The sequence below is a fragment of the Notothenia rossii genome (genome assembly GCF_949606895.1).
Source record: "Notothenia rossii genome assembly, chromosome: 5".
Taxonomy (NCBI): Eukaryota; Metazoa; Chordata; class Actinopteri; order Perciformes; family Nototheniidae; genus Notothenia; species Notothenia rossii.
Genome location: NC_136903.1, coordinates 77,574,239 through 77,588,855, shown reverse-complemented (window position 1 = coordinate 77,588,855; position 14,617 = coordinate 77,574,239). Strand labels below are relative to the sequence as shown.

General features: G+C 38.9%; 1 protein-coding gene across 1 annotated transcript; it reads left to right on the top strand.

The window, feature by feature from the left end:
* Positions 1-299: 299 nt before the first annotated feature.
* slc6a1b (solute carrier family 6 member 1b) lies at positions 300-13,908 on the top strand. The gene is made up of 15 exons (XM_079680995.1): positions 300-687; positions 1,967-2,394; positions 2,679-2,810; positions 3,007-3,107; positions 3,605-3,714; positions 4,202-4,334; positions 5,108-5,242; positions 6,106-6,209; positions 6,732-6,856; positions 7,262-7,374; positions 7,516-7,647; positions 8,875-8,977; positions 9,079-9,179; positions 9,399-9,566; positions 11,386-13,908. The coding sequence occupies exons 2-15, from the start codon at positions 2,148-2,150 to the stop codon at positions 11,497-11,499; spliced, it is 1,818 nt and encodes a 605-aa protein (XP_079537121.1). The 5' UTR covers positions 300-687; positions 1,967-2,147; the 3' UTR covers positions 11,500-13,908.
* Positions 13,909-14,617: the final 709 nt, after the last annotated feature.

The window sequence follows — 14,617 nt, the reverse complement described above, 5'->3', positions numbered from 1 at the left end:
TTTTTACACAGTCTGTTTCATGTTAATCTCCGAAAAGTTGGATGAATGGAAGTTTAGAAAATGAAAACAGTGAACAAGTGTCCCTTAAGTGTTATTTGTGACAACTTCTTTCATTTCTAATCTGTTTATCATGTTATTATGTTTGGTTATTATGTATCAACTCAACTGGCCCCTGAGTGAGGCAGAAAGGGTGAATGAGAGAGAGAGAGGGAGAGAGAGTGAAAGAAAGAGAGAACTTGCTGATGTAAAAAAGAAAAAAAAGCTTCAGGAGTAAGGATATAAAACCTTGAGACAAGAGGATGCTCCTCTCTCAAACCCGCAGCCATCTCAGTGGTGGAAATGTTGGAGTTGGGGAGGGTCGACTTTGAGGTGACATTGACGCTATGTAGATGAGAGTGAGGATCCTGCGCTCCATGTTACGTCCCTGCTCGCTTCAACTCAGACGGCGGCAGCTCCTTTCCCCGTCTTCTCTCCCCTCCTCTCTTTCAGCACCACTCCTTTCAGGACAGCACCTCGCTCTCAAAGACGCATTTGTTTACCATCTTCACCTCTCAGGATCATATTTTTGCTCTCTGTCGTTGGATGCAAAGTTTTCACCTGGGTTTTATTCGGTAAAAGTGCAAGGAAGTAACTTTTTCTGAAATTTGGATTTTCCCTGGAATCTGAAAAAAATTAAGTCATTTTATTGTAAGTATTCTGTCACACATAATGCATCTTATTAAAATCACCTATGCATTTGCGTTTGTTTACATACTTATTACAAACAGAGACCATTGTTGAATTTGACATATGCAGATGCGCCAAATCTAGCAATGTCCAACGATGTGCGACCACATTTCACTTAATGGCGACGCAACAGACTCGTCTCATGAGGGTCATTACCGTTTTTGATACTTATATCCTGCTAGACAATGTTCAAAATATATCAAATTAAAATGTGTAATCCGGTTAGGAAAATAATGCGCACATATTTGTTTGTTCACTTAATCCCCATTTGTCTCAAGGGGGTCCGTCTCTTTGAACTGAATTGTTACACTGACGTGTGATATTTCATATAAATAGCTTATTTTGCGAAGAAATCATCAAAAAATGTGGGTTCTTTGTTGCCTGATAAGGCTTTTTACAATTACGCACGCAGGAAATGGAGTGCGCCTTTATGTTTCATTCGTTTAACTATCTTTTTACAAAGTTAAAATAAATTCGGACTAATAACATATTTATTTGATTCACAAACGTCTTTAAATCATGTTGTGTTAAAACGGTAGCAATGTCTTTTGCATTGCTGATAAATAAGTAAATCCATAAGTGTAACATATTTTAACCCTGTCCTGCAGATAAATGAATGAAATGTCTATTGAAAAGCTCCAGTGAGTTATTAGCCTCTCCAGGTGATTCATTAGACATTATCGTCGAGCCTGACTCCTAAATGTGTTTAATTGCTCTGCTCTTGTACCGGAGCTTTAGAAGTGGGCCATTGAATTTAGAGCATAATGACCCCAGGACAAGAGCAGGCTCTAAATTTCTGCTAACATGCATTCACTCCAGGCAATTAAAAGTGACTTTATTGCATGAGAAGTCTTTATTTGATCCCGTGGGGTTCACGGTTCGTGGGGCACATTTTATTTTCTTTACCCCTGAAGAAATGTCATTCAATTACAATGGATGCATACATTACAATTGTTTTGAATGATATTTTACTAATGTAAAACTTGTTTTGCAGCACAGGGCAGCACAATTCTCCCCTTGATAATCAAATTTGTCACGCGTTTATTTTCATATATTTTTCCTTCGACAAAACCAGTCAATGGGAAAAGTAATTCCACCTTCATTAGACTTGATATAATGTTTATAAGATGTTGATGTACTAAACAACTTGGCAGAATGACGTGTACATCAAGAAAAACACATCTTATTTCTCAGTAATTATTTTGCATTTATATTTATGCATATTTAATTTCTTTTTCAGGGTCGCTGGACCGCTGCTAAACTGCTGCTCAACACTCTATTTAGCCCGATTTTTCGTCTCCGCTCGGCTCGTATTTAGGAGCTGGGTGTAGGCTACAGGACGGAGAAACTGCTGTTGCCTGGACAGGTTCGAAAACCCCCTCCTCTCCACTGGTGAGGACTATCCAACACTCGCAGTGACCATGGCCACCAACGGGACCAAAGCCACGGACGGACACGTCTTAACAGAGATGGCGAATGACGCGCCCACCACAACGCCAAACGACAAACCCAAAACCTTGGTGGTGAAAGTGCAGAAGACGCAAAAGGAGTTACCTGAGAGAGAAACGTGGGGAGGGAGATTTGACTTTCTTCTCTCATGTGTGGGATACGCAATCGGACTCGGAAATGTCTGGAGATTTCCTTATTTATGTGGAAAAAACGGAGGAGGTAATCAGGAATTCTTGGCAATTTTCCATGTATCCATAATTCAAAAGGAGTTAAAATGTCTCAACAACAAAACCTGTGATTTTTCTCCCGGAGGTTTTTGATTAAAATAAAGCTAAGTGTATTTATGTCCATCTAAACCGTGCATAATTGCTCACAAGAGAAACCTCTACGATGATCTGCAGCGCAGTTTTACACCTTTGAGAAAATATATAATCTGGAGCATGTTGAATATTAATAGTTTATCACCTTCATTGACACACCTTTACCTCCCACTTCTCATTCAGGGGCCTTCTTGATTCCCTACTTTTTGACCCTCATATTTGCCGGCATGCCCCTGTTCTTTCTGGAGACGGCTCTTGGTCAATACACTTCTATTGGAGGGCTTGGAGTGTGGAAGTTGGCCCCCGTGTTCAAAGGTAAAATACCCTTTAAATAATACATATCTATTATTTTTATGTTCACTGGCTAATTTATGAAGACCAGGTCGTTTAACTGTCAAATTCAAGTCAAATTCAAAATAAAAACGTTACATATTCATTATTATCCTAGTTTTATGCCAACACAAATATTTCAGCCAGTTTAACATCATGCCTGTACTCTCCTTTGTTTTAGGTGTGGGTATGGCTGCTGCAGTCTTGTCCTTCTGGTTGAATATCTATTACATTGTAATCATTTCCTGGGCAATTTACTATCTGTACAACTCCTTCACTACCGTGAGTATTTGCAATTTATATTCATGCTGGTCCCTTGTTAAAAAAAACTGAGGATATGACTTGAAAATGACCTTGAAAATGTAGGCTGAATGTAGTTAACTTGATCCCTACTGAGAAATGTTTCACAAAAGTGTCCATACATGTTTTCTTGTTTTTTTTCTTCCCTTTATGCGCAGGTTATATTTTTTACATAGTAACCATTTGAGGTATGTGGCAAGTTCTTTATGCCAGCACCTCTTATACAAGGGTGAACAGCCCCTAACAGAGTATGACATTTATTACTTCCTTTCCCACATAATTAGCCCTTACACAAGGTATTGATAAATGCATTTGGCGATGAAGCATTCACTCTTCTAAGAAAAGCATGAAATCTCAATGAGTATCATGGTCTTGGCTGCCCGACAGCCAGAGAGAATGGGACCCGGCGGTGGGAGAGTAGTGAAAGTAAAAAGAGCTGTCTGTGTGATTTTTCTCCCTTTTTTTCCTTTAAATTTCAGGAGCTGCCATGGCAGTCTTGTGGAAATGCCTGGAACACAGAGCGCTGCTACAACAACTACAGCATCGCAGACACCAAAAACCTAACCAGCTCTGTGGCGGAGTTTTGGGAGTAAGCTGAACATTAGAATCTGTTTAGATCACAAGGATACGGCTCTGTTGTGAAAAGATTCAGGCGACAAAGAAAGGTCATGGCCCCTTATGTGCATAATGAAGATCAGGGTCGGAGATTTATAGGGCCTTTTGGATCTGAGAATCCAATGGTTCCCTAAATCCTTTTATTATTCATCTTTCCAGATGTTTTTGTAATAGAAAGAACATTTTGCGCTTAAAAAAAGGGCCTCAAACCAACCCTAGGAAAAAAATGTTTAAAAGAGCAACAACTGTGTGTAGATGTGCATGCATACAAGCAAGACTTCCCTTGACGGAGAGGCCTTAAAAAAGCTTTAGGGGTGGGGTAAGGAAGACAGGAAGAGGGCTTTTTGTGAGGATCCAGACACGTGTGTCCATATTTGTGTGTACATCCACGCGTGCTATATGTATGAGATCAAGCATGCATTTGTGCGTTGTAGTAAGACCACTTTAACCCTTCCCTGCAGACGTAACATGCACCAGATGACTGATGGCTTGGAGAAACCTGGGGAGATCAGGATCCCGCTGGCTATCACGCTTGCCATTGCATGGGTCCTCGTCTATTTCTGCATCTGGAAGGGGGTCGGCTGGACAGGCAAAGTAAGTAAAGGGAAAAGACAAGGACAGAGACAACCAAATATTCATTCCCATCTAAAATCGAACCTGCATCACATTTATGCAAAAATTGTCACAATGATATGTTGTTGTTGGTCGGATCACAACTTCTTCAAACTACTTCAGGATAAATAAAAATGTAAGTTAAATTGACACATATACAATTTCACATGCAATCTCCCTTCAACCCACAGCACTTTAAGTACTACAAGTACCTCCACTAGACTGATACAAAGCCATTATCTTCCCTCAGAACAAGAACATTATAAAACATAACATTTATGATTTGAGTTTTTCACTTCTTTACATCAATGTTTTTTTTAATATATGGTAGCTCTGTGTATACATAGCAGTTTCAATGACATAATCTTGCGACTTCGTTTCTTATGCGGTGGATTTTCACATAAATGATCTGAACTGAGTTGACTTTGAGAGCACAGTGGAAAATGAGTTCAGATAAGGAGGGAAACAGTGCAGAGAGACTGTGCTGAACCCAAGCATTGTCATCTCGGGGTCATCTCGCCTCTGGGGAATGGCTGACTAGGTCACTGTGCTGCACTGTGCAGTGGGGATGGTGCCACAGTACAGTAACACTCTTCATGATGAGTTGAACAACTTTGTCGTTTTCCCGTCTTAAAAAGTTTTGTTGCCTACAGGACAAATATCTCAAGTGAAATAATAGCTGTGTGGTCTAACAAGTAAGTGTTGGCTTTGATAGACATTATTATGTTTTCTAACAATAACTGTGTGTCCTACAGGTGGTGTACTTCTCAGCCACATACCCTTACTTCATGCTGTTCATCCTGTTTTGCCGCGGCATCACTCTACCTGGCGCAATTGATGGGATCCTCTTCTATATCACGCCAAACTTTGAAAAACTGAAGGAGTCTGAGGTATGCTCTTCTGTAAAAAATGTTTTTTATGTTTGGCAAAGATGTATGTACTGTTTGAGATATAGTATAACATTACAATAATGATTTCTCATTGCAATACGTCCTTGGTGAATACAGAGTACAATCTTATCCAAACAGGTTCTCAGTGATTGCATATTAATACTAAAAGATCACATCTAAAACAATCACTGTTAATTGCATTGACAACTACATTTCCAGTCTAGGGAAACATATAATGTGAATGTCCTGTGAAAGCAATGTATATTTGTATTTATCATGCTGATGCAGGCTTAATATAGAGTATAGAAGAGAGGGCTAAAGACTGCCAGTGGTATTTAGATTGATCCAGAACAAAACCCCATTATGATAGATATTGATTTTTTGATGATGTCCTGGTTTATCTTGTAAGGATTGTGTATAAATGACTAGGCCACCTCATTAAAGCTCTAGATATAAAGGAGATGAAGCTAGAAGAGAGATGTGGAGGGACATGATTAGACAAGGCAAAGGCTTGCAGAGTCAAGATGGGCTGCAACGAGATCAGAGTGGATAAAATCAGATGGACCAAGTGTAAGAAAACAGCACTTAGGTGTTGACATTTCTCAGAACAAGTATCGCTCCCAGTTCCTGCAGTTCCACCAAAGGTTTACAAGAGATTAAAAGCCGTTGTGCCCATACAGTAGCTTGAACGACCCAGCCAGTTCAATTGGTTGGAAATGAGAAACAAGTTAATATTATCCATAAAACCAAGGGAAATCTTTCAATTTTTCGAAAACAAAATCTATATTTAACATCAACTTGGCACCAGTTATGTGTCTACAACTGCTTAATCTGACTTTATTGTTCTTATCTTTTTGTGTCAGGTGTGGCTGGATGCTGCCACTCAGATCTTCTTTTCCTACGGGCTGGGATTAGGCTCTCTGATCGCTCTTGGCAGTTACAATCCCTTCAAAAACAACGTGTATAGGTACGTGATTATAATATTTCATTGCAGGTTCACATACCACATCATTTAAATACCTGTATCACGTCAGTCACTGACACATCTTTTGTTTTAAGGAGACTGTGCAGATGTGTCTTTCTGGGATTATATATGGTTTCCTGGCAACATTGTGTCTGCTGCACCTTCTAATTTGGGACTATTTGAGCCTCCAGCTGTGTTTATCGTTTCATTATTTTTGGCTACACGCTCTCTTTTACACTCATAGACACAGACATTAGGTCTGCCTTATCCGCTGTCAAGTCAGATAACCGCTTGCAGCCAAAAAACGTAATGTCTATGCTTCCAACTATTTAAAATGTGCTGGAGCTCACTGCCATTTTATAGAACGGGTCAATCTAAATGTACTCAGCTGCTCTGTAACTGCAGGATGCAAAATGGCTCTCCACGGTCCCTTCCCCCCATGCTTCTCGACAATGTGTGACGGGTTGATAAGGAATTGATATAGGCGTGACAATGGCTGCCTTGTGCTTTGTCTCTCCCCTACAGAGATTCTATCATTGTCTGCTGCGTCAACTCCTTCACCAGCATGTTCGCTGGCTTAGTCATCTTCTCCATCGTGGGATTCATGTCCAATGTAACAAACAGACCCATCGCTGATGTGGCAGCCTCAGGTAATTGCAATCAATGTTTAAATTCGATAGCGACAATGGGTACAGGCAACTTGCTATTGTGCAGAATTAGCTCTTAAAATTGCTTGATATTATTTTTTCCAGTCAAAAATTGAGGGTTTTATCTTCTCACTATATGACACTTCAGAAGTCTGGGTTTATGAGAAAAGAAGATTGCTCAGTGATTTTGCAAAATCTCTGTACTTTGTGAATACTCAAGTTCATCATTTACACTCTGTTTCACACTTTCAAGGACATTTTGGTTTTAGTAATACAGTAAATGAATTGTAAGTATCCGTATTGAAAATGGTGGATAACGAAGTTATTGAAAAAGGAACCCAACATTATATTATCTTTTTTTACATTTCGTTTTTGAACACCATCTCTATAACGTTTCTCTATTCTCAGGACCTGGCCTGGCATTTTTGGCTTACCCTGAGGCTGTGACCCAGCTGCCCATTTCTCCTCTCTGGGCCATACTCTTTTTCTCCATGTTGCTGATGCTGGGAATCGACAGCCAGGTATAGATACTCCAACATAATCGGTCTCATTTTTGTTTTTTCTGCATATTTGTTTAGCAAAGTGCTGATAGTCCAGCTTCAACCAAGCAATGCATTGACAAATTAAGTAACACCGTTTTAATGCTTACCCAATGTGTCCAGTTCTGCACTGTGGAGGGATTCATCACTGCACTGGTTGACGAGTTCCCCCACGCTCTCCGAAATCGCAGAGAAATCTTCATCGCAGTCGTCTGCCTTATTTCTTACATCATCGGACTTTCCAACATCACACAGGTAAAGACTTTACCTTTATTTAGTCTGCATTTCTCAGAGAATCCAACAAAAAACTAGTGCTGACCGAGTAACCTGCAATACTCTTAACTCGCCAAGTGTAGTATGGGTAATTTTTAGGAGACCCGGACACTTTGAGAATGAAGTTCCTAGTGTTTCCTGTTTTTGTGCAACATGTGTAAATCTGCAAACAGGGAACAACATAAAACAAAGGTTCACAGTAATTACTTCATATCACTTATTAACCTGTTGTCTGCTGGACAAGAGGACAGTGACATGGTCAGTTTGTTTGTATGTCCATTTGTCCATCTGTCCAACACTTTCTTCCAGAGGAAGATGTCAAACGCCTTTAAAAGAGATTTATCAATGGTGCTCCTACATTAATTATGTAATGTTTCAGCGGCCACATGGACTAACACTTTGCTCCATGGCATGGAATTTGTATGGCTGTATTTCCATAAAATGTGTAGGCCTACATGGTCCATAGAGGATGATTCCTAATGCTTTGACCACTGGACCTTTCGGCAAGAGCCACCATAAGCCCACAATTTCAAATTGATATATTGCTGAACACATTGATGCTCCTCTGAGAATAATCCATGTTCTGCACTTCATTCACTCTCGGTTTCCCAGCATTTGCCGGGATGCACATTAGCATTCAATGATATTTACTTACCCTCAGAAGCAAATAAAATCAAAAAAAAAATGCAAGTTATGAAACCAAAAGTCAGCGACAAAAATGACATAACCCCTGCAGGCCAAGGTCACGTCTGTCAATGAGACTCAAAGACCCTTTATTACTGCCACATGCAAAGCCGCGTCAAAGGAGGCAGTTTCCCTTATCGCTGCTCCGGGCACTTTAAAATGCATCAAGGTTCACATTGAATATGAACAGGTCCCTTGAGCTGGTCTCGATAACCATCTGATAGCCAAAAGAGATGGAGGACTGACATGGAATTATTAAAGGAGACGCCTAATCGAGGTACAAAGATCCTGCCTGTTCTGCACAATAACAAAAAAACACTTTCCACAAGGAAGTATCCAAGTTTGTTCTCACCAATGAAATGTCACTAATGCTCACCAGCCACAGCCGTCGAGGCTCTCGCCCTTGGTGTTATTCCACTTGGGCGATTTAGTACTGTTCTGCACATCCAGTACTATAATTGCTTCTTCAACGTTTACCCCTCCACCTTCATTTATCTTCATCTTCTTTTTTTTCTCCTTTTAAAGGGTGGACTGTACGTGTTCAAGCTATTTGATTACTACTCAGCTAGTGGCATGTGCCTGCTCTTCCTGGTCTTCTTTGAGTGCATCTCCATTTCCTGGTTTTATGGTAAGCCACAACTATGTCTCAGTAATCTCCTTTTCTATCGAACTGAGATCTTGAATTCACACAACACAATAACTAAAACTTTGCTTTATCTGTGGTTCCAGGTGTGAACAACTTCTATGACAATATTGAGGAAATGATTGGCTACAAGCCCTGTATTTGGTGGAAGCTCTGCTGGGTCGTTTTCACTCCGCTCATTGTGGCTGTAAGTGTTATCAGTGGTTAACATGCACAAAGTTTAAAGCACCAACAGTGGATACACGCCCAATCAAGGACAATATTAAAGCTTATGAGGTCTCGACTAAAGCTGTACATTGCTGTCTTCATGTTTATAACCATGAATTTGGCCTCGATTTCTGAAATGTCAAAAGATGATGATGATGATGATGGGTCCTGAGATCTTTCTTTGTACCTCTTGTCTTAGGGAGTCTTCCTGTTCAGTGCAGTGCAGATGGTTCCCCTCACCCTGGGTGACTACGTGTTCCCGGCCTGGGGTCAGGGGGTTGGGTGGTGCATGGCCCTCTCCTCCATGCTCCTCATCCCTGGCTACATGGTCTACATGTTCCTGACAATCAAAGGCACATACAAAGAGGTAAGATTAATGTGGAATTAGTCAAGTTTGCTGTATTTTAAATACTACAAAGCAAGTAGAGTTTTAACAAATAGTACACATTTCTGCATCTAAATACAAACATACATAGGAAGTTTTAGTATATATATACTGTATATTTACATATAAATATTGAGAGTTTGGTTTAGTGCAGGCAAATATTCTAGATGGATATCCAGGAGGGGTATCCATCACTGCACACGCCTCTCACACATTAGCTGTTTTGAACCTCCAGTCGGCAGCGAGGCAGGCTCAGTGTTAAGAGTTTCAAGTGGATTACTTGGTATGCATGATTTTATAGCTCCAATACATTATTGTATACTGCATGCAATGCAATACTGCATTTTGTAAGAGTGTGCTGATACTTTGTACATTTAAAATCGCTGTGTAGATCTTTTAGTACAGTCAGCTCAATAATGTTTACCACAATATACTGATTCATTTATATCATTCTCCCTTATAATAACAACATTTACATAATGGCTGGCATTGACAGTAGTACCTTGAATATCATTTAACAGCAAAAAGACTGAATGTTGAAATGCTGAGCTTAGCACAATGTGATTTTGCTGTGTGCATTACGACCCGCACTGTAATGAGCAACACGGCATGCTGGGTAAAGACGTGATACATTGCCATGAAGAGTAGAACAGTGATAACAGGATTAGGAAAATAGAGTTTCTAATTAGGTTTGTTAAGAACAATTACAGATGCCTTTTTGCTACACCAGGCAGCACTGAGTTCTCAGTAAATTACATTTATTTGTATGCAGCAGAATGGTACGCTGAATTTGTATTGATCTGATGATCCTCATCAATGGCACATGATACCTTTTCCGGCATGCCATTTGCATTAAGAGCCTTTTGATTTGCATTGATGCACAATGCGCTGAACAATCACTGAACCTCTATATGTTCCCTAGTGACAGATATAGCTTCATAGCCAGTGCTGAAAGAATAAATGGGCCATAATTGCAGCAGTGCACTAGAGTCTGTCAGAGGCGATGTGCAGGTGTCAGATCCTGCAGTACCAGCTGATGGCTGATTGTCTAATTGTAGCAATCAACCAGCTGATTAGTGCTCTGCAGTCAGGCGGAAGCTCACAAATACAGCATGTAAATGATTTCTATGCTGCAGAATCTCGGGTCCAACATTGCCTATAGTTCAAAACAATTTAAACATTTACCAAGTAAAGGACAGTTTATTTACGTTTTGTGGGCTTGGTAAGTTTCGCCCATTTATGAATTAATAGTGTCAAGAAAATTGGCTTTTAGTGTCCTTTTTAAGCAACACCTCAGGCTGTATTAGTTAATTTAACTGATTTACAGGACCTTTTTGGTCCTCGCTCAGTCTGTGTGAAACTTATTATCAATCCTACCTCAAAAAGCTGTTATTGTCTACTCTACTCCATTATATTGTTTTATTTCTATCTTATTCTGTATGTATTAAAGACTTTACTCCTTACTTGCTTTAAATCTTACAGTATGAAAATAGTTACATAAGTCTGATGTATTATTATAATTTATATTATTGTTATTATTATAAAACCACTTATCACATAAAGGAAACAGTATGATAAATCTTTACTGAGAGCATCTTGTAGAAAGTTTACACTCACAGCCAGAGGCGGTGCATCCATCAAGCTCACAGCTGCGTAGCTGGTGTGTTTTGCTACAGCTTCTCGGTTTGATCACAAACTTCGCAGCTGTTTGGTTCCTACTAATGGGGTATGACAGTGTCTCATTGTTATCTTGACACGATCAGTACATCTTTCAGCTGTGTGATATCTGTGCTTTTTTCAGCGCCTGCGGATGATGTTCACGCCTTTGAAGCTGGTGAAGGCTCAGGAAAATGGCCCGGACCAGCAGACAGAAAACCAGAATCAGACCCCTGCCAACGAGGAAGCCTACATCTAGAAACCTCTGCCTGGCTTTATCTCGGCGGCCAGACTGGCGATACGCAGAAAAAACATAATCAAGGTTGGGAACGACCACCAGACTTCCATGTCTGCTTTTATTCACCTACCTCCTGGGGACACGTGAGACCAACCTGATTAAAGTTATTTTTAGGGGTTTTTCTGTTTGTTTATTTGTATAATACAGAGTTATAAAACATATGAGGAAAAACAAACTACTCAGCAAAATTTTTGTGATATTATGAATTTCATTATGCAAAAAAAGTTAGTCTTTCTAGAAAAAGGAAATGTGACTTAGGAAATTACTGTATATTGAATATATAATTTAAATTTGGAGGCCCGCGTTGATTCAATAGTATTGTGCTACTTTGAAGATATTAATTAATCTACTAAACTACAATTACTGTAAAAAGAAAATATTGGTTGAATGCATTTTGCTTGTACATTACAAATACATTAAAAATGAATGCAGTGTAGTAGGTGAAAAAAAATGCAATTTGAAAGTTTGTAAAGTGAAAATTGAGTATTGACCAACATATGACAAAGACAATATGGGAATGTGCAAGAGGTAAGGCCAAATCTGCTTGTATGTGTAAAATATAATTTAGCCAGACTATCACCCCCTTGCAGGATCCTGCAGTTTGCCTGAAATGTTTACCACCCATGACTGGGGCTACCTTTGAAAAGCACAAGTACAGTATGGAGTTTTGAAGCGTCCAACTTTCTTTTTTTTTAGGCTCGATTGAAACGTTTGACAGCAGCAAAAATAACTTACATAGGATACATAGCAAGAGACTGTTATAATTGTTTCTTTGTTTTCTAAAGAACAATAACTTTGTATGTTGTCTGAATCTTTTTGTAGAATCATTTGTAGGTCGTTTTCTATATGTGAGAGTGAAAAGGACCAAAATCAAACTACGTTTGTAAGATTGGTGCAGACATCTGACCCACTGACTATACACAGTAAATCCATTTCAGTACAGTAGCAAATACAGCATCTGATTAAAAGCACAATTGTGGTGACACTTCTTATGAACAAGATGTAACCAATACAGAAATCTTACATTTGCATTGTGCTTACAATATTTTTGGCTGGGTTCATTTGGAAAAAAATGGATTTTTCTTCTCCTGACAAACTCTTTAAGTCGGAAAGTGTTGTTGCAATAAGCCAATGCTAACTCAGATCTATATTTTAAACTATGAGAATAAATAAACTGCTTTGGCTGCTGGATTGGAGATTAGATGATGGATTTCTATGATGGATACCACTATTGTGACTCCAACGGTTTACCTGTATATCTATTTAGTAACCCCCTCCTCAGGAACAAAGGTGGACGTGACCAAATTCTCTCAGATACTACTATTATACACTGAAACAAAAGCGGCAACAAAACATGAACAAATAAACCAGTATAAAATATATAAATGTACTTGGGCACTAATGCATGCTGATCCAAATTGTTGCCTCTTTCTGTGTGCTACTCAACTAGCATCATTTCTTTCAGTGTAACTGAACTGTGATGGCCTTCACTCAGTCGTTTTAGTAGAGGCCATAGTGTGTTTCTATCCTGTGGCGAGTGCATATTTAAAATCTCAGAATAGGAGAGAAATATTTGCTCATTCAGAGGAGGAAGCTGGCAAAAGCACTGTTACTACAACAGCACATAGCAAAATGCTTTGTACTGTAGGCCAACACCACTGAAACTACTCCTTTTCATAGGGTGAAAAAAACCTATTATTACATATCAAGCTTGATCGGCAAAATAGAAACATATATGTAGAATGACTTTAGTGAAAGACCGCAGATGTTACTGTATTACCATGAAGGAGGATCAATAAATTGTGCTTCTGTGGCAGCTACATGCGACAGGAATCAGTCCCAGTAATTTCCTTTTATCTATGTTTTGTTTTCTCAAAGATATGTGAAATTTAAAATGTGCAATGACAAAGGGTTCCGTGAGTTTTGTATAAAGTTACCATACTGCAGTTTTCTCTCTTGAATGATGTTGTAAACTGGACTGTGAAATACATGTATCCGTGAATGTCCGTACAACCTGAGTTTTTCTTTCGTTTGTCTAAATGTTGAACAAAAAAATGTGATATTATTTGCTGTTTTCTGCAATAATATTATTATCTCAGAAACTAAAGCACATATCTCTCTCAACTGTAAAAATGATAATTACAATAACATAAGAGTAATAATAAAGATGGTAATATTAATAATGATAATAATAATAAAGTAATAGAAATGTTTAGTCAGAGAATATTGTTTTGTATATTTCTAGCTGTTTCATGGGCCTAATGTAAAATATTCTATGTAAAAAATATAATAAATGTCTTTAGATGGTGTTATATGAAAAAGCATGATTGCAATATATGTTATCTGCAAAAATAAATAAAGACCTATAGATTATAATGCCTGTGTCATGTAATCTTTCTAAAGGGAAGAAGCTAATGAGTTTCTCTCCTTTTTGTAATGCTTAAGAAATCCAATGGGTGAAAATACACAATAGGTTAATTCTGAAAAGTAAAAATACTATTATTCTGTTAAATGCATGATATTGTTTGAAAAACCTCAAGCGCAGACGTAAAAGATATGGAAATGCTCGTCCAATGTGCTTTCTGCAATGTTGAGTTTTGCCCGACACTTGAACAGCAAAGTGTTATGCAAATGCTCGATTTATTACACAAGTGGAGATGAATATGCAATCAGCTGCATTACTGCATGAGATGCTCTGTGTAAACTAAGCTTATAGTTCCGACAAAATTGTGTTTGTCCTTGTGACACCTGCACTGAAAGCGGTGCCAGCTCAGGCACTATAGCTGTCCTGGCTGACAGCCAATCCCCCCCGGTCACAATGCACTCCCCATCTCCTGCTGTTATGCCGCAGATAGCCTACATAACATTGGTTATAATCCAAATAGCCAGATCAGAATGAAGACGTATTTGTTCCAAAGAATATATATTGAAAGAAAAAGAATAAAGAAAAACCTGGCATTGCTTATAAGATAAAGGGAAAAGCATTAATTAAATAATGTGTCTCAAAATAGCATGTCTGGATTACATGCTTGTTTAGTTGTTGGAAGGAAGCACAGTAATCTTTAAATATGCTGAACAT